Source organism: Anser anser, assembly GCF_964211835.1.
Source record: "Anser anser genome assembly, chromosome: 5".
Taxonomy (NCBI): Eukaryota; Metazoa; Chordata; class Aves; order Anseriformes; family Anatidae; genus Anser; species Anser anser.
Window position 1 is genome coordinate 54,439,458 of NC_139725.1, and position 18,420 is coordinate 54,457,877.

An 18,420-nucleotide genomic window follows, 5' to 3' on the forward strand; every position below is an offset into this window, starting at 1 on the left:
AAAGCCCCAGTTCATATCCACGTGTGTGGTAAAAATAAGTGGCTTTTTTAGCTGTCAGTATTTTTAAGTAGAGAATGGCAGGGAGGGCTCATGGCAGGGGCAGCAGTGACAGCTATTTCCGCAGAAGTGTTAAAGCGTGCGAGAGAAGACCTCTGCTGATAGCTACTGGCAACTGCACGTCCCTGGAAAGCAGAGCCTGGGGAAAGGCTCCTTCCTCGGTGCTAGGCAGTGCATTTCCCTGCCTGGGCAACCCGGGAGCTGGCAGCTCCTGGGGATGCACAGAACAGCGGTGTAATTCTGTGATGAACACATGTGGAGGAAACGCAGCGCTGCGGGTCCTCCCTGGCAGCGTGGCAGCGCTCTGCTCACCTGCAAGGCCCTGCTGTGCCAACAAGGGACCCGTTGCAGAGTTGCCTGGTGTGGATCAACCAGCTCGTGACTCAAGCATCTGCGGTGTCCTGCAGGTGCCAGGCCCTGTCCCGATTACGTGTCCCCAGCACCTGCAATGGCACCGCTGTGGCCAGGGCAAGTGAAGTCAAGACCACGTCCATCTTGCAGGAACAGTGGTTGTGTGGAGGACTGGCTCACCTACCTGAGATGTACAGCTTGAGGGCCTCTCAGTGCATAAAGCTCTGACAAAAAAAAAATAAGGAACACATAATGACTGAGTTTTTTTTCATTGCTGTTTCAGACAAGTGATGGAGCAGCAGCAACAGCGCCAGGAATCCCTGGAAAGAAGAACCTCTACCACAGGCATGTATCAAACACCTGGAAACAAAGCAGCTATAGTCTCTCCCTGCATGTCTCCTTTAGCTATAGTTGTTTTTTTTTGTGGTGCTATGCGGGAGCTAGACTGCTAAAAATTACAGAATCACAGAATGGTGGAGGTTGGAAAGGACTTCTGGAGGCCATCTGGTCCAACCCCCAGCTCAAGCAGGGACACCTAGAGCAGGTGACAATGTCCAGACAATGTCCACACTGCTTTTGAATACCTCCAAGGAGGGAGACTTGTGCACCTCTCTCGACAGCCTGTGCCAGTGCTGGAACAATGGTTTTAGTAAGAATTTGATTTTACAGCATTTGCAGCTAGGGACTTAAATGCACTTGGGCATGGTGTGTTGTTTCACAGAGGCTCATGTCCGAGCCACGCAAGTGGAGCTAGGCAGATTAGGGGCCAGCCAAAACTGCTAAGCAGAGGGGGATTTTTGGCATACCAAGGTGGGGCTTGCCAAGGTGGCAGCGACTCCTCATTCCCCGGGGATGTCAGTGCGAAGGGGTGGACGTGCTGGCTGTACCAGGTCAGGGCCTCCCCGTCACCCTGCGGCACAAAGCCAAATACAGCGCAGAGCAAAAGAGAGCCCTAGAGACTCATCGGTGGGGATTTTGTAGTCATGAAGTAAGGAATCTTCTGTGTGCTTAATGGAAAATACATACATATTTAATGAGCTTATGAAAATCTTCTATAGCATATTAAGTTGCACAAGGCTGAGCGAAGAATAGGAAGACAGGAATAGTGTATAACTATGAAGTATGGCTCTGCCTCCATGAAAGAAGGCAGTAACTGGGCCAAGATGGTCTGCTTTAGGCTTTTGTGGAAGTTTTCGTGGTTAATTTGGCCACATAAATTGTGTTTTCTCCTCAGCAGTTATAACTTCTCAGTTGTTTTTGACTTGAAATCAGCTCAGATGCACGCATACCTTAGCCAGTGACGTAAGTTGACAGATTCTGTTTGGGCAGAGGTTTCCGCGTGCTCTTCTGCATCAGGGAGCGCAGCCAAAATCCCACCTGGGCACCCACAAGAAGTGGGACGTGGCCCCTGAAGCGTTGTGGGTGTCCTCTCCCGGCTACAGGGTGGCCACTGCTGTGTTCAGTGTGTCCCCTGCAGCTCCCCTGGTGCGAGGGTGACGCTGGAGACCCTGACGGATTCACATGGGGGTCACTGGCACCGGAGCACACAGCCCATCCCAGGCCGTGGGGTCCTGCTCTGCACAGCCCCCAGTTCTGCCGAGGGCTGGAAGCCCCTAGCCTGGAGTCTGTGCCATCTCCTCTTTGCTTTGTTTGTGCTTCTGTTCACGTTTATTTTTTGTTTCCTTTTTCTCCGTACTGCTTTGCCTTGGTTTCGTTCCTCTCTGCATGCCCGTCTTATTCTTTTTTTCATTTGTCTTTTCTGTTCTTTTAGTTCCCACCCCTCAGATAGGCGTGTGCTCTCCCCCCTCTCAGCACCAGCCTCCTGCTCCTGCCTCTGGTGCCTCCTCTTTGCCACCCCCCCATGCCAGAGCTGTCCCTTCCCCTCCTGCTGTCCCAGAGCTCGCTCGAAAATCCTCTTTGCGATGCCCGGGGAGAGCCAGCGAGCCCCCACAGCTCCTGCACAGACACTCGGCCTCCGAGCTGCCGACAGCCTCGGGTTCCTCCCCTCCAGCCTGCCCAAGCCACAGGCCCGTCATGCCAAGCATCAGCCGGACCTCGCTGTCTGTGCCACCTCCCCACCCTTCCCACTTTCCCTTCGCTTCTCGCCAGCCCCTCAGGCGCTCCTCTCTCTGCAGCTCTCCTTGGACTTCTGCTGCCCCCGTCACAAATGATGCCCCCCTAAGGCAGAGGGGTGACGTCCTACAGCCCCGCGGTCCCACCATCCTGCCTGTGATTCCTGCCCCACTTGACAGGGTCAGGGAACCCACGGGTAAAGCAGGGCAGGAAGGCTTGGCCGGCGTACCTCTGAATGGCCACCCCAAAGTGCAAATTGCTTCAGGCTCCCCTAGGACCCAGGTGAGAAGCGTGCCTGGGTCTGTCTTTCCATGCCTAGGAGCTGCACCCTCCTCCCAGCTGCCCGTGATTGCCAGGCCCCCCGGCTCCTTCGGCCAGGCCCTGTCCCTGTCCTCCCCTCCATCACCTCGCCCCCCGCAGCAGTGGTGCCAGCCCATGTCACACTGTCTTCCATTGCCTCCCCCTTACGCTGCTGGGTCTGAGGTGACTATGCCCGGGAGGACCCCTCCTTACATGACTTCATCAACCATTTCCCACTTGAGTAAGTACTGATTTTCAATGAGTTGTGACCTGTAAAAGGCTTAGCTTTGAGCTACCTACAAAGCCGCATTCGCACTGCCCATGACCACTACAACGAGGCCTGAGAAACCCAAGACCACTCCTGTCGTACACGATTTCTGAAACCAAGGTAGAAAACCATAGAAGGTACTCAGGACTGGTCTGAGGACCTTCTCAGATAAAAGCAGGACAAAAAGCAAGAATTACAGGGCCAGGGCCCTGTAGCTGGGTTGTTGGCAATGCATATTCCCACTGTATTAGCCCAGGAGGAGGTTTGTGTCATTCGGCAGAGTCAAATTGCATTTGGCAGCGAGCTTCGTTCAAAGCCTCTGTTCATTCAGCTCCAAACTTAGTGATGGGCTCTTCTGAAGCTGGAGGCCAGGTCTGCGGTAGACTTGTTGTCTGTGTAGCAATATTGGTAGAGGCTGGGATTTTTATTCTTTCACTTAAGCGGTATTTCTGACCAGTAAAAGATGCAACACTGATTTTGTTGGAGTTATGCAGAATCTTACGTGCTTATATAATTTATTTCCTTCTAGAAACTCTCTTTCTGGTGTAAACTGCATTAATAGTTGAGGTCTTGTCACTATAATTGTTCCAGCAAACCTTTTTCAATGCAAGCAGATCAAGAGCTTGGGTCTGCACTTTACATATGGTCTTGATTCCTAGCGCTCATCTAAAGCCTGCTGTGTGAGCAACTGCGAGTAATGCCTATTTGTAATTCTGATCATACTTTTTGTGACTTGGATCCATTCCTGTCCATAAGCACATATAATGCTTAAATTATGTGCCTAGAAAAGGAATAAAACTGAGACATTTCCTTCCACTTAGTGCTAAAAATATTACTACAGCCACTGGAGGCTCAGTCCTTCAGCTGATACAAGTCCTTGAAATCCATTTAGTTCAATAAAGTTATTTTAAACTTACATCAGTCCATTATTTTGACTCGGTTCAATTTTTGCCTCGGGCTGGCCTCTAATTAGGTGTGTGTAGTTTTGCAATTACAATTAACTGTACCCACAATGAATTACTAGCTATTATGTTTGTGAACCAAAGAGGGCTTGAAACGTTTAAAGTATTTCTAATAGCAGCTATGCTTCACTTCAAGAATGGAATCAAGAGCGTGAAATCATGCAGAAGTAACCACAGAAATAAGGTAATATTATGAAAAACCCTAGGTAAGAAGAAAACCAGGCTGCTAGTGTTAATTTCCAAATGTTGCTTGGTCAAAACCCTCCTGTCTTTGAAAATAACACTTACTGAACAATTGAACCTGTGATTATATATCAAGATCAGCCTGTTCTGAGGGCATAATGTAGGGAAATACCCTGCTGGTGGTGTACGCATTCAGCTGACCCATTACAGGCAAAGTGCTGCAAAGCCTAGAGCGGCTTGTTGTCCACGTGCAGAAAACTATGAGAAGAGCAGAAGAAAGGTGCCACTTTGTCTGTGCTTTGGATTCAGTACAGTATAAAATACTGGCCCAGAGGGGGAAGGTTGGTTGGTAGTGATGGGGTCTTGCAGAACACAACTGCATCTCGTTGACCATTGCTGCAACACCGTTCAGGAGGACACAACCACAGCTGATGGACCATCCACCGTTCCCTATTCCTCTAGGTGCTTGGTGCTTCCTGGCATCGCTCGCTCGTTGTGCCACCAGGTCGCAGCCCGGGGACAGGGCTCGTGATGCCGTGCGCGGGCCGGAGGAGATGGCACTTCGTATGTAATTCGTCTTCTCTGCTTTTCAGGCCCGGCGCTGCCACCCGGCCATCCCAGCGGGGCTGCGGTGATCCCTGCTTCGGCTGGGGGCCCTCCCCCTCCGCCACCCCCCCCAGTCCCTCCGCCACCCATGGGAGCTGCGCCCCCCCCGCCGCCCCCGCTGCCGGCCGGTGCCGGCCAGGGGGCTGGCGGTGAAGACGGGTCGGTGTCGGGGCTCGCGGCAGCTCTGGCTGGTGCCAAACTAAGGAGAGTTCAACGGGTAAGGAGGGGGCACGGCGGCCCCCAGGTGGGCTCTTCTGCCAGGATTCTGCCAGGATTTCATTACTTCTGCACTGTCCGCCCTTGTTTTGTTTGCTGGTATTTTACAAGAGTTACAAGTGGTTAAAGCCACCGTGCTCAAAAAGCCAGCGTAGACTGGTGAGGCCTCGCATAAATAAGTGTCCACGTCGGTAAGGGTTACGTAACCTAAACATAATTATTAACAAACATCACTGTGGGTTTTTTCATCATTCGCCCATATGCATTGCCTCATCCAGATTGCTCCTGGACTTACTAAGGTCTGTGTGGGTCTCCTTTCCAACCCCAAACACATCCTGCCTCTGGTTTTGAGCTGTGATTGTGATCGCTGCTGATAATAATTAGGAAAACTAATCATTAAGGGTGTGGTTCTAAATTAAATTCTTTTCATTAATTCCAATGTTTATTTCTGTCTTAAGCCAGAAGATGGCTCAGGAGGGTCCAGCCCCAGTGGGGTCTCCAAGAGCGATGCCAATCGAACAAGTAGCGGAGGAGGTGGCGGAGGACTAATGGAAGAAATGAATAAATTACTGGCAAAAAGGTTTGTACTTAGACTTCAAGTAAGCCCTAGCATGAGTTCTGCAGCAAACTGGATGGGACAAGGTGCTCGTATTTTTTGTGAGCAATGGATCACTTCGGTGCCTCTCTGCAATTTGCCAGGTCCTGCATGGTTGCCAGTTGCCCACATCTCCTGGCATTTGGTATGAAAGTGTAGGTGTTGCAGCAAAGGTACCTCACAGAGTTTAGATGCTGTAGCAAAGCCTGCAGTGTGGCAACTTTCAAAGACAGTGGCAAATACATTCTCTGTGATTTTACTGTTTACGAGATCTATTTTGAAGTTACAGTTTTCAGAAAGAATAAACTGTGAAAGGAACCTAGACAAATAAATTTTATGCAGCTCATTCAGGATGCTGGGCCCAAAGACATAAACAGAGTAACAGGAGAACATCTTGGCAGGTAACTTGGTATTGATTCTTAGTGTGTTTTCAGACAGTCTAGCCAAGTTATTCTCTGCCAAGGTGAGTCGTGATATATCAAGCTACCAGATATTTAAAAGCTCTCTATTTCAGTTATTTTTGCTTTCTCTTTTCCCCCTCCTTCCACCAGTAATGTTCTGTTAGACAGTAATTCACAAGTTCCTAGTGATACGTGTTTCAGTTTTAGCTCTAAAGACTTTTTTTTTACATATGAATATTGAAACAAAAGGATGACTAAGATAACAAAGGGTAGGTACAGTCTTATGGTATGCAGAAATGGAGATTTTAAATAACATTGTGTAGGATAAACACAGATCCTAGTGCAGAGGGTCTGATTCCAACTTTATTCCATGTTCTGGTCATTTCAGAAGGAATTCTGAGCATGGACTGTGGATGTAATCTTTTAGAAAGCATTCAATTAATACGCAAAGCTGCAAATACAGTTACCAACAGTATGAAATACTAAATATATAATTCTGTGTCTTTTCAGAATTAAAATAGTTTAATGGCTTTTAATACTTATTTTCTGGTTCAACTTCTGATCTATTCTGTACTGTTACATGTCAAAACGGACCTTGCTTGAACTGGAAGATGTCTGTAAACAAAGTAAAGTTCAGTGAGGAGGGTAACTGGGTGACAAGCTGTGTTCAAATAGGAGATCTAAATGGACATTTCATATGGTTAGATGTAGAACTCCTACAGATGTCTGTGGTTCTAGCTTAAAATGTACTCAAGCATGGCTTTTGTCAGTTTTCAAACATTCAGGATCAAATCCCCTTGCTGCCTTAACAAAAAAACCTGCACTGTGGTGAGCACCGTGCTGCTCTGCTCTGGGAATGACTGAGCTGCTCGTCCATCCCAGGAGCTCCATCAGCAGAGCTGCATGCTCAACTTCGCTTCCCAAAGCTAAGGAAGTCAATGGCCATGCACAAATGTTAGTCAGATGTCAGGCACAGGATGTTAAACTGATTTGGAGAGGAGTAATTTTGGCTGCAAAGCCCTTTTTCTTTGCGATGACGTGGAGAAAGGAGAGAACCTGCACCGTGTTTCAGGTGGCTTTTAGCAAGCTGGCAGCCTGGAGGAAAGGCAGGTGTTTTTGAAAGTGAGCATGTGCAGTATAAAATTTGCTGAGTGATGAGTGTGGGATCTCAGGGCCCTCTTCTGAGCAGAAAACCACATGCTCAGAAGCAGGGAGTGTGCCTAATGCTGGGTAAGGAATGGAGAGAATGTGTCTGCGTGCTCAGGTGGTGTAAAATACCGCTCTCTGGATTTAGTGGCCCCCGTGGGAGCAGCTGCTTGATTGAGACCCGAAGTGCAAGTGTAATAATGTACTATCATCTCACAACCCACCATCGTTTCTAGCCCAGTTAAGTCTGTTGAAAGACATAAATCTGACACTGGTCCCAGCAGGGCAAGTATTTCCCTGACTCGAGTTCATAACCATTATAACCTTTTTTTTTTTTCTCAGAAATGCCAACTAAATATTATAGAAAGACTATAAAAATTATTTCTGATCTGATATCATAAAATGATTAATGCAATTAAATATCTGAAAGTAGTTCTTACAGAGCACTGTGTCCTACAAACACATAAATGTGCTTTACTCCTCCTTACTCCAAATTTACGTCCTACAAGCACGTGCATGCATATAATAAGAAGATAAAAACTCCTCTGTTTTACTCCAAATTTACATCAAATCCTCTTCTGTGAATCCAGTGAGGTTTTTCTTTTGGCAAAGATAGAAACATGTCAGTTTATTGAAACTCAGAAGCCTTTCTGAGAACCATTTGGATTTATTTTTTTCTTTGAGATGAATTTTGTCCAACTCAGAATCAAGATGAAATGAAAAACCTGTCATACTGGTGTGCTAAAAAAGAGCCTGCTAAGGGCAGTGTTTGCAGGTGGGTAAGGATAAGGATCATCACAACCAAAAGTCAGGTGGAGACTGGAGCAGCAGTTCCCCTGTCTACAAAGAGAAGCAGTACCTGGCACCCTTGGGTGTTGTTTAGACCCTAAGCAGGGCTTGAAAATCAAGAATTTGTTTTTCATTTTCTTCAGTCAGTGTGGCTGGCACCCAAGAGGTTTCACCATGCTTTCTTCAAAGAAAAACAAACATGTTTGTTTACTCGCATGTCCAATTGCTCCATGGGTGGCTTGCAGCTCCTTGCCACGTGCTTCTCGTGGAGCTTTGCCTCACCTTGGGAAGAAGGAGGACAGAGTGAGGTTTTCGCTCAACCTCTGCAGGCACCACCATCGCTGCTGGTCCTGGGACTGCGGGGCTCAGGGGTGCTGCTGCCTTTGAACTGGATTTGAGACCGCAGTAATCTGCCACCACTCACCAAAGGCACTTGAAAACCCAGGCTGGCGCACTCCTTTTTCCTGACTCCTGGTCTCCAGCCAGGGCTTTCCTACCCTGGGTCTTGGCTGAGCATTGCCCTCTCTTCCCAGGGCTGAAGGGCTTTTCTGACTGTCTCGCCCATGAGAGCAGTGCCACAGCCCTTTCTCTGGGTGGGAACAGGGATGGGGGGATCATAGGACAGCTGACAGAATGGTATTGGAGCTGCCTGAGAACATTTCACCACAGCAATACTCACCTGAGCCACCTGGTCCTGAAAACCCCATGTGGGGGCTTGGGTTGTAACTCCTGTGTAGGACTGACGCTGCCAGGTCCTGAGCCCTAGAGAGCAGCCATCCCTTTCTTACCCAGTTTCATACCAGCTCTCCTTCCTTCCTCTGCCTCAACGCATTTCTTACTCTGCACACCCTGCATTCCTCTATTAAACACGGCTTCAAAATATTGCCCCTCTCCATGAGCCATATCACTAAGGTTTGGATTCCTCACCTCCATCCAAAATCCTACGCAACCGAGTGTATTCAGTCTTTGTCAAGTTCTGTAAGAGGAGCTAAGTAAATAATAACTCCCACCAAAGCTTGAATCAGCCTTCCCACATGGAGGCTGATGCCTGGTGCAGGAAATGTGCTTCCAGAGAGCTGACTGTGTGTCCTGTCTCGTATTCCTTTGCAAAGGAGGAAAGCAGCGTCGCAGTCAGACAAGCCAGCTGACAAAAAAGAAGAGGAAAGCCAAAATGTAAGTAAAAGATTCCTTGCAGTTGTGCTCTTGCAAATATGTTAATGTTCTGCCTTGCAAAGTCCTGTTCTCGTTCATTGAGTACGGCAGGGAATGACAAGCAGTGCTGACCCTGTAATACACAATCGGTTGAAATAAATGTGACTGCTTCTGCCTTTCCCGGGAAGAGCACTGCAGAAACAAGAGTTGCCTTCCTATTTGTGGGTGAGGTTTTGCCCAAACCAGGTCAATGGGTGCTTTCTCACGCTCTGCTCTGAGTATCTTAGGGTACAATAGATTCTTGCCCCTTAAAGAGATGCAGTGAGCCCTTCTGGCAAGTCATCTTGAGACCAGGTCTATGTTTCTTGTTTTTAATTTGGGGCTTCAGCTGAGCTGAAGTGGATCATCAGCCATGTGGGGTAACTTTGGTTTGCCATCCTTCGTGCAAAGCAAGAATCAGCTCACTGCAGACCCTAGAGTGCATGTAAAACATGTCTCTGGGAGGGAAGGAGAAACAGTGTATTACCTACTAGACCATACAAAAATTAAAATACATGTTCATAATACTTACACTATAGTGAGACTTTGGACAATTTCAGGGGACTTGGATTCCTTCTGTTTTAAGTAGTCGGTCTGCATGCTGTCCATGAAAGCAACTGAGCAAGAGATTTGATTTGACACAATCTTTACACCAAACTCCGTGCTGCGATTTTGAGTCCAACATGCACATTAAAACCCTTCTTTTTACTTGCTGAACTGCTGAAGCATGGGAGATCTCTCCAGCTTTGGAAGAGGCCAGAACTAATTTTGTGTCCTTTCCCATGGGTTGCTGCTCATAGAGCATCCTTGTTGCCAGACTGTACCCTTGTGAAGGCCCCCTGCCGTGGCTGCAAGTTCATAAAGCATCTCGTGTGCTCCGTATCACCTGTACAGAGATATTCCCACCAGAGACAGGGTAACAGCTGCTCAGCAGGAAAGCCATTCAGAAAGTGCAGGTCTCACCCCAGTCTGAAGAGCTTGTAGCGAGAGCAGGAATAAGCACTGTTTAAGGTGAAAAGCAGCTATTTTTTGCATGTTCCTCCAAGAATGCTTCAAGCATGGAATTTGCTTATTGAATCCCTGGTTCTGCAGTGCAACCATTACTCTTAATCCTGCCCCAAGGCTCGTTTTGAACCATACGCTCCGAGATGAAAGGCACCACTTAGCTTCTAACTGTTCAGCTTCTGCTGTCTTTCTGCTTCTTGCTCTCTCTCCTTGAAGCTCTGCAGGAGTCTGCATCCCCATTCTAACTTTTTTGATAGCGCCAAACTATTAAGAATGATGTTTTAATGAACATCTGTTTAATGTGTGTCTTGAGCACTCTGTGTGGTGGGGTTATCTTACGTCAAACTTGGCGCAATTTTGTTTTTACCATACACAATTAAACCTTTTCCTGAGTGTGTTCTGAGGGTAATTAAATAAAACCGACATGTCAAAAATATGGGTTAATGTTTTATGACCTGCCACTCATAAACCCCATGAAACAAAGCCCAAATCTGTGATGTAGTATTCAACATTCTAGTTAGGAGGAAAAGCGACTGATGTAGTTATTTTGTATTCTGTTAGTACCTGGGCTGCTCTCACTGCTACCAGTGACTGGTGTAAAAGGCTGGGATGTGACCTAGTGTTCCTTCAGGTGGCTCTGTTTCCATATTACAGTTTCTAAATTTGGGGAATGAATGTTTTATATTTAAACAACACCAGCTGGCACTCTTCAGTGGTAATTCAGCCTGGTTTGCTATACAGGATTGAGAATGATTCAGTGGAATCATGACAAAGTATCCATCTTAGAAAAAAATAGAAAGGTATTTTCCCATGCTAAACAGCAAGAAAATTTAAAGTTTAAATGGAGTTCAGCCCATGCTATGGTAGCAGTGCCTATCAGAGGTGCCAGACGAAAACTTGTTTTCGTACCACCCGTACGTACTGTAGCTGGTCTCCAGAGTAGACGAGGACTCTGTGCTTCACCTCCAGAATTAAGTAATGCCCTGTTTTTCTCTTCCTAGGACGATGCTAGCACCTCTCCTTCACCCGGTACACGAGGTCCCCCCCAGCAGCAGCAAAATTCATCAGGTATTAAATCAAACTACTGGCACTTTACTTGACTTCTAGTCTAGTCTTCTGCATCTCTCAGGACTCTTGGTTCCTTGTCCTCCTTCAGAGCACAGCAGTGGTAGCTAATGGAAAATTTTCCTAGTAACTTTTGTTTCAAAAGCTGTACTCACCAAGAAATGGTGATTGTATGTACTTCTCAGCCTCAAAACTGGCTAAAGAGCCAATCAAGTTACAGGGGTCCAGACATACCATTGAGGATCTGCATCGTCAAAATCATGCACCCCAGTCCTCTGAGAGCAAATACTTATTCCACTTTTGGTACTGTAGCTGTCCGGGTCTATTCTGTTGGGGTTTGGGTCTCAAGCTGTTACCCTTCCTTAACCTAGTAGCTTGTTGCAGTAGGCTTGATCTCGAGAGTTACCTGGTGAAATTAAGGAGCCCCTAAAATATGTTTTTCCTACGATGATTTGAAATGATTGTATCACAGTAGATAAGCTGCAAGCCAGCCAGCTTTGCATCAGCAAATCAGCCTTGCGTCAGCCTTGGCTTTCATGCATGCTGAAAGAAATCTCTCCCAAGGGAATGAGTATTTAACCATTCCAGCTTCCTTTTGGAACAAAGCCATTATTTGCTTGTTTGGCAAGGGAAGGGGAAGAAGCTAGCAGAAAGGAGAATGCATATAAAAGAGAAACAAGATCTAGAGATTTCCTGGGAGTGTCCGTAATTCTTCTAAAGAGCTTTTCAGGACCTCACAGAGGAGCAAACCCTTGTGTATAAAGCTGTGTGTCATCCGGGTCTCTGAAACAGCTCACTTTATTTTGGACTGTTTGCAGAGGAGGAGGTTGGGGCAATAGGAGGCACTTTCAGGAAGGAGGGATCTGTACTGCAGTTTTGGGGAATGTTCTGCTGGCTAGAAATGCAAACAGCATTTAAATAAATTCTCTCTGTGGAGATTTCAATTGAGGGGGTCACACTTTTTTTTTTCAGGTACACCCACATTTTCTGCCAACAGACAAGAAACATAAGCCTTTTTCACTTAAAATACAAATAAGTATTCTACTGAATAAACTAAGCCTTGCAGCACTTAGCCTGTATTTCTTGCTATCAGGGATTGTGCTTTTCTTTGTACTGTTCCAATTCCATGTCTTTTTAGTATCATTTAAGTGTCTGGTCCCTAATTAAAGGGATCACCGAGCAGATCTTTGCCAATGCTTTCTTTGTAATGTAGGCAACCACTCTCATTCACCACTCCTGCTTTTCTGGATCTTTCTAAATCACTCACCCCCGCTGAATGAAAGCAGCTATATAAAACAAGCAATTTCAGGATTTTTTTATTGATAGAGAAAAAAAACCAACAATAAACAGTAACATTTCCATTTCTTTTTTACAGACTCTGGGAAGAAGCCATGGGAAAGGAGCAATTCTGTTGAAAAGCCTGTATCTTCATTACTGTCTAGGTGAGCTGCACAGGTTGTCTCCGTGGCTGGCTAGTAGTTGGGATGGTCACGCTGTCCCCGTGGCACCTGCACAACTCATGTCTCGTTTCATTCCATTGCTGTAGAAATCCATCAGTGGTGAAGAGCTGTGAAGCTAAGAGCCCCACACAATCCCACGTGTCTTCTAGGTACTGGCTAACAGCCCGGCTTCTTAACCGTCTTGGCTTGTCCTTTGGCAAATCCCATCATTCAGCACTGACGCTTGTCTTCTGTTGTGTCTGTACTCATCCTGTTACGGTCTGCTCTGTCTGTCGCTGCACAAAGTGGAAACAGGGTGATGGCAGAGTGTGTTGTGTGAAAGGCTTGTTCCACGGAAACAGCCCCCTGCTCAGGTGGGCTCAGGCATCACAGGAATGGATCACACAGTGCTTGTCAGGCAGGGGTTGGCAGGGTGCTGTGCCAAGTGGAAGGGAGGTTTGGGAGCACTGGTTTGTGGTAGGCTCAGGATGACCCTGCCAACAGGGGAGGTTTTCCTTGTCCAACCTCAGCAGAAATCCAAAATCAAAGACAGAAGTGATCCAAAGAGCCTACAACCTGGAGAAGGGTGGTTATTCCCCCATCTGTGCAACTGCAACAGATGCATGAGAAAGGGGGAGACCAAAACTTGGTGCAACAACTTCTTATCACTGAGCTGTGGAAAGTGCCAGCCACCAGACTGGCATTCAGAAGTGCGGGGTACAAAAGCTGGCAAGTGTCAAAAGCTGAGAAACCTGAAGCAGGAATCCAGCAGTCCCAGCAGCCACGCTGCAGGGTCACCCATGGAGATTGAGATGAAGGTTTGGTATTGCACAGCTAAAGAGAGACTGCCTTTTGGGGCTGGCCCAGGAACACCTCGTGTGACTGCGGTACTGAGCACTGAGACGGGTGGATATGTTGAAGGAGGAGGTGGAACGGGGACTTGTGTATGGTTAGCACTTAACTGCAAAGAGATGCCCCTTGTTTTGCACTGTTACTTTACTACAGTGCTAACAGTTTGCAGACAGAAAATTGCAACTATCTGCACATCCTTCTTGCTGTTACAGATGCTAGAACATATCCTGCACAAAAATTAAAGTATGAACCAGTGTTACTAGGGCAAAGTGTAGTCAGCTTTCCTAAAATCTAACCCTAAAACCTTGGCTGTAGGAAATACATGTGAGTTTCCAGTTGATATAGAAAAGACTATTCCTTCTTCTTGCAAACAGGAATGAAATATGGGCTATTTAAAGCCGCCACCAAGCTTTCACCATCTCTCTTCTACAATGCCATTCCACCTTGGAGAAGTTAATTGGGAAAAATCCATTGCTAGTTGAATGCCTGGAAGTAGTTCTCAGTGTTTGCTGCTCATTTGACTTTTGCAGGGGGAGTAGGGCACATTGCAGAAGCTCTCAGTGGTGTCTTGTTTCCTTCCTGATCAGTTTGATGGCATTTGTATCTGTCTTAACTCCCAACTTAGCCGCAAGATGGTAGCAAAAATGTGAAGGGTTTCTCAAGAAAAGGCTGCAAGACCAAGTGTACCCACAGAGGTGGCAGGATCTCAGCCAGCTTGGGCCCAAAGATGACGGCAAAGTTATTTGAAATCTTCTCTTTGAATTATTTAGCATGATTCATTTCTAAGATGTTTTAGAGTTACTGGTTAAAACAGAAAGTCTCACAGCTTCAGCTTCCCTACGGTCCTTCATCAGCCATCAGCAGAGGTCAGCTTGTGGACAAACACAGTCCTGGAAGACTGGTAATACTCAAGTGTATCAGGCAGTAAGGGCAGATTGCGGCTGGGTTTGGGTCTAGACAAAGTGCCTGTGCTGTAGTGTTATCAGCAAGCTCGGCTCAAGTCAGGCCTTCCAGGGAAAGGATTATTGGGTTATTCTTCTCCCAATCATCTTTTGCTAACCTGTATGTTACTGTTATTTTGGCAACTGATTAAAGCCTAGGTGCCAAGACAAGGGTGCAAATTGCCAGTGCTGCAACAAAGTATGTTGTTAAGTCCTCTCAGTATTTTCTAGTTTAAAATCATTGAGACCACCTTCCCCTAAAAAAAAAGTGCAAATTAAGTTTGGGCTCAGCCGTGGTGTGCACTCTGCGCGACGTGGGCAGTCCAGGAGCAGCCTCCTTGAGGGCCAGGGCCAGCAGGTGGGTATGGCTGGGCGAGCATTGCAGGCAACTGAAGGGCTGCTTTTTTGTCCTCTTCTTCCCTTTTTCAAGGATGAAGCCAGTGAGCAGCAGCAATGACGTGGCTATGGATGCCTTAGATTTCGATCGAATGAAACAGGTGAGTCAAAAGGTCCTTGGCAGTCGGATTTGGCGAGCTACCCATTTTCCCCCATGCATGCGCTGTACGAGCAAAACAGCTGTTCAGTCTGCCGATTTCCTCTACAACTAGGTGCTTAGAGAAGGGATAGCTGGTGAGCAGCAAGAGAGCACAGTCTCACTGCTATTCGAGCAAGATGTCTGTACAGAAACGTGCAAATAAATGTGCCGGCCTCTTCTGCAGCCCTGGCTGAGAGCAGCGCTAGGCTCTGAGCATCAGCGGAGGCGGGGGCACAGCACAACCGTGTTAAACTTGCGTTTTCTTCCACCGGTTAGAAGGAGATTCTGAGCAGCTGACTTGTGTTTTGTCTCATCAGGAAATATTGGAGGAAGTTGTAAGAGAGTTACACAAAGTGAAAGAGGAGATAATTGATGGTAAGAAAGAGAAAAATTATTATTTTTCTCACCTTTATGACTAATTTCCTGTAGATAAGACGATAGGCACTGCAGGGAGTTCCCTGGTGTTCTCAGACTTGCCTGAGCAGCTCTGATTTATATACACAACGGGAGAACGTGCGTCTACCTTAACTGAGCTTTGATTGTGACGCTGTATTCACATCCTTTATTTTTATGCTGTTGACAAGCATTTTCACCCCAACCTGTGAGAAATTCACTGCCCTGTGCTTCTCAGAGGTGGGAGGGGAAAAATGGCCAGCCCGTAACCCATGGCACATCAATTGATCACAGTCAGGGAGCGTGAAATCACTTTTAACTAGCCTGCCAAGCAGGAGGGGACAAAGGTACCTACCTGGAAATCCTTCCTGAGCATCCTCCGTAGGCCTCCTATGCTCAAAAATCAGTTTCAGCCCTTCATTCAACCCGAATAGCCATGTATTTTTCCAATTCGGTGAAAAGTGCAACAGCTGTACTAAATGTATCCGCAATTTTTTTATAAATTGCTCTGCAGTTGATGATAAAATGTATTTTTCAAGGCCAACATAAGGCAGCATAATAACGCTATTACTGACACGCACAGCAAAATACCTACTTGAAGCCTGCGTTAGGGCATGTGAAGGTCCATGCCCACACCCTGCACTCCCCATCTTAGCTTCATACAGAAGGGGAAATAGAGGAGACTGTGAAACAGCTAAACCCACGCCCCCTCCCCTTGCCCTAGCACCACGTGCCCACCGGCAGCTGGGCAGTTTGGGGTGAGGACGCCCTTACCTGTACGCTACCGCCCCAGCAGCTTGGCCCTCAGAGACTCCCCAGATCATTCCAGTGCAAAATAAGACATCCATATAAATCACAGATGCAACTTCTTAAACCACTACTGCAGTTTGCAAGCAAACAGCTGACTGCTTACCCTTATTCATCTGTTTACCCTCCACTCATCCTTTTACCGGCGCGTACGTTCTGCACCCTCTGTACTTAGCCTTCTCCGCGCGCTGGGCATGACGTTACGCACTAACTTTTTGGTTTGGTTTTCTAGCCATACGGCAGGAGTTGAGTAGGATCAGTACAACATAATGATTGCAAAGCATTTGGACGGTACTAAGAATGCTAGGAAGAGCGGATCGTTTCTAAGTGTACCAAGGTCACGCAAGATGGTGAGAGAGGACACCGGCACTGTCTTTGTTCTTATACCCTTTTTATTAGCAGACTCAGCACACTTTGAAGCTTGCTGCTGCCTTGGATTCGCTTCATTTTAAAAGTCTTAATCTAAAGAATATTAAATTTTAAATTTCTGGATTTTTTAGATTTCATCTGACACTGCACATTGGATTTGTCAGCCTTTTTTGTATTTTGTATTTGCTTATTTAAATGTATTACCTTTCTTTTTAGTAGTAGATAAGAACACACGTGAATCATTTGCTTTTGATAGATGACTTCAAAGTAATTTTACTAGTAGTCTGCAATGTAAATGAAGATCCTTTGCCAACAGAAATGTATTGTGGCATCACCAGAAGAAAACAGAGACATGTTAGTTGTCAGCCAACAAATTCTTTGTCTCAGAGTTATCACAATATAAAAAAATGGTACGTCAGTGCATCACAGTATCTGTGTTCATATTGGTAATAAACTGTTTATTGTCCACATGGCCCTGCCTTTGTTTGTTTCATTAATCTCTTCAGTTTCCCCACCTCAATGCCACTTGAATGTGTTTCCTTGCTGGCACGGGGAGGATGGGAGGAAGGTGATGAAGACTCACCCTGCAGCAGCAGCACCACAGAGCAGGAACGGAGAGCCTGTGCAGAAACCTCGGTGACTTTTTGCTGGTCAGTGAAGGTCAGTGGCTTATGGCTCATCTCAGGCCACCACTGTCTGTCCTGCTGCATCTCCTGCCATCAGTAAAAACAAAACAAAACAAAACAAAAAACCACCAGTCCCATCACCTGCACTTGTAAGAGCTTCTGGTAAATAAAAGGGGGTTGTGCATCTGGAGCAAGGCTACAGAAGGCGTTAGGGCAGTGCTGAAATCACTGGTGCAACACCTCTGAACTAGAGGCTTAAGGGTGTCACTTGTTAATATTTCACACGTTTCACCTGTTAGCGATGTGCAGCCTTTCATGAGCTTTATTTCATGGAAACTGAAGTCTCATATCTGAATACAGGATGCTGCGTCGGCACGGCTGAGCACTTAATAGCACACACCCACTCATATCTATATCAGGTCACACTTTTTTTTTCTTTAGTGCCATTCTTCCCATTCTTTAGTGCAATCTTGGGAATTTCTGCTCGACTTGGTTCACTGCAAGATTTACAAGGCAGCAGCCGCGATACCATCTTCTCGATAGCTTTGTGTAAACGGAAGAAGCAATCGGAGTTCAGCTATTGAAATCAGCCCAGCATTTCCCGAGCCCCCTGCCTTGCTTCAGGCCTTCCTGAAGATTTCATGTTGAAGGAGCTGCTTCAGGAGCAGAGCCCCTGAGATGCCGTGGCTGCCCCCAGACCTTGCAGAGCAGCGTGGCACAGCAGAATGGACTGGGCAGCCTTCTCTGGGTGGCCCTGCTTGAGCAGGGGGGGACCAGGTGCCCCCCAAAGGCCCTGCCAGCCTCCACTGTCCTGGGGTTATGTGCCTTCAAGCAACACGACACCCAGGCAGGCAGGTGCAGGGCGGGCTTGCCAGTTACTTATAAACTTTTATCTGCTTTGGCTTGGAGAGCCCGTGGTTATGCTTCGGGAGCCTTCAAAGCAGCCCCATTTGTCTTTCAGAAACACTTTTTTTTTTCTTCTTCTTTTTTTTTTTTTTTTTCTTCCCAGCTATACTGTAGATTAAATACGGGATAAATTTAAACTTAATTCAAACGCAAGCTCCAGGCCTGATCTGTGCTGGCTGTTTAGTGCTGTCTTCCCACTTGGCTGGCATAGGACAGCGGGACAGAAGTCCATGTGGGAGCTAAAGCCGAAAGACATTGATGTGCAATGCAACACTGCAGCCCCAGGACCAGGAGGAAGAGACTTTCTGGTAGGAAGAACACAGCCAAGCATCAGTAATGGTGAA

At 46.8% G+C, this 18,420-nt stretch overlaps 2 protein-coding genes across 11 annotated transcripts in view; both read left to right on the forward strand.

Moving 5' to 3' along the window:
* The window catches only part of EVL (Enah/Vasp-like), a 146,541-nt gene extending 129,527 nt beyond the window's left edge, over positions 1 to 17,014 (forward strand). For 7 of the 10 annotated variants that reach the window (XM_083836553.1, XM_083836556.1, XM_083836550.1 and 4 more), the window contains exons 5-14: positions 692 to 753; positions 4,788 to 5,017; positions 5,475 to 5,596; positions 9,060 to 9,120; positions 11,145 to 11,211; positions 12,584 to 12,650; positions 12,755 to 12,817; positions 14,871 to 14,937; positions 15,293 to 15,350; positions 16,408 to 17,014. In XM_083836553.1, the coding sequence (XP_083692679.1) occupies positions 692 to 753; positions 4,788 to 5,017; positions 5,475 to 5,596; positions 9,060 to 9,120; positions 11,145 to 11,211; positions 12,584 to 12,650; positions 12,755 to 12,817; positions 14,871 to 14,937; positions 15,293 to 15,350; positions 16,408 to 16,445 (835 nt within the window). In that variant the 3' untranslated portion in view covers positions 16,446 to 17,014. The remainder of the gene's footprint in view (positions 1 to 691; positions 754 to 4,787; positions 5,018 to 5,474; positions 5,597 to 9,059; positions 9,121 to 11,144; positions 11,212 to 12,583; positions 12,651 to 12,754; positions 12,818 to 14,870; positions 14,938 to 15,292; positions 15,351 to 16,407) is intronic. The other 3 variants (XM_083836559.1, XM_083836551.1, XM_083836558.1) reach the window with 1 other exon arrangement.
* On the forward strand, positions 761 to 4,778 carry LOC310899734 (ena/VASP-like protein). The gene has a single exon (XM_083836564.1). The coding sequence runs from the start codon at positions 2,134 to 2,136 to the stop codon at positions 3,031 to 3,033; it is 900 nt and encodes a 299-aa protein (XP_083692690.1). The 5' UTR covers positions 761 to 2,133; the 3' UTR covers positions 3,034 to 4,778.
* Positions 17,015 to 18,420: the final 1,406 nt, after the last annotated feature.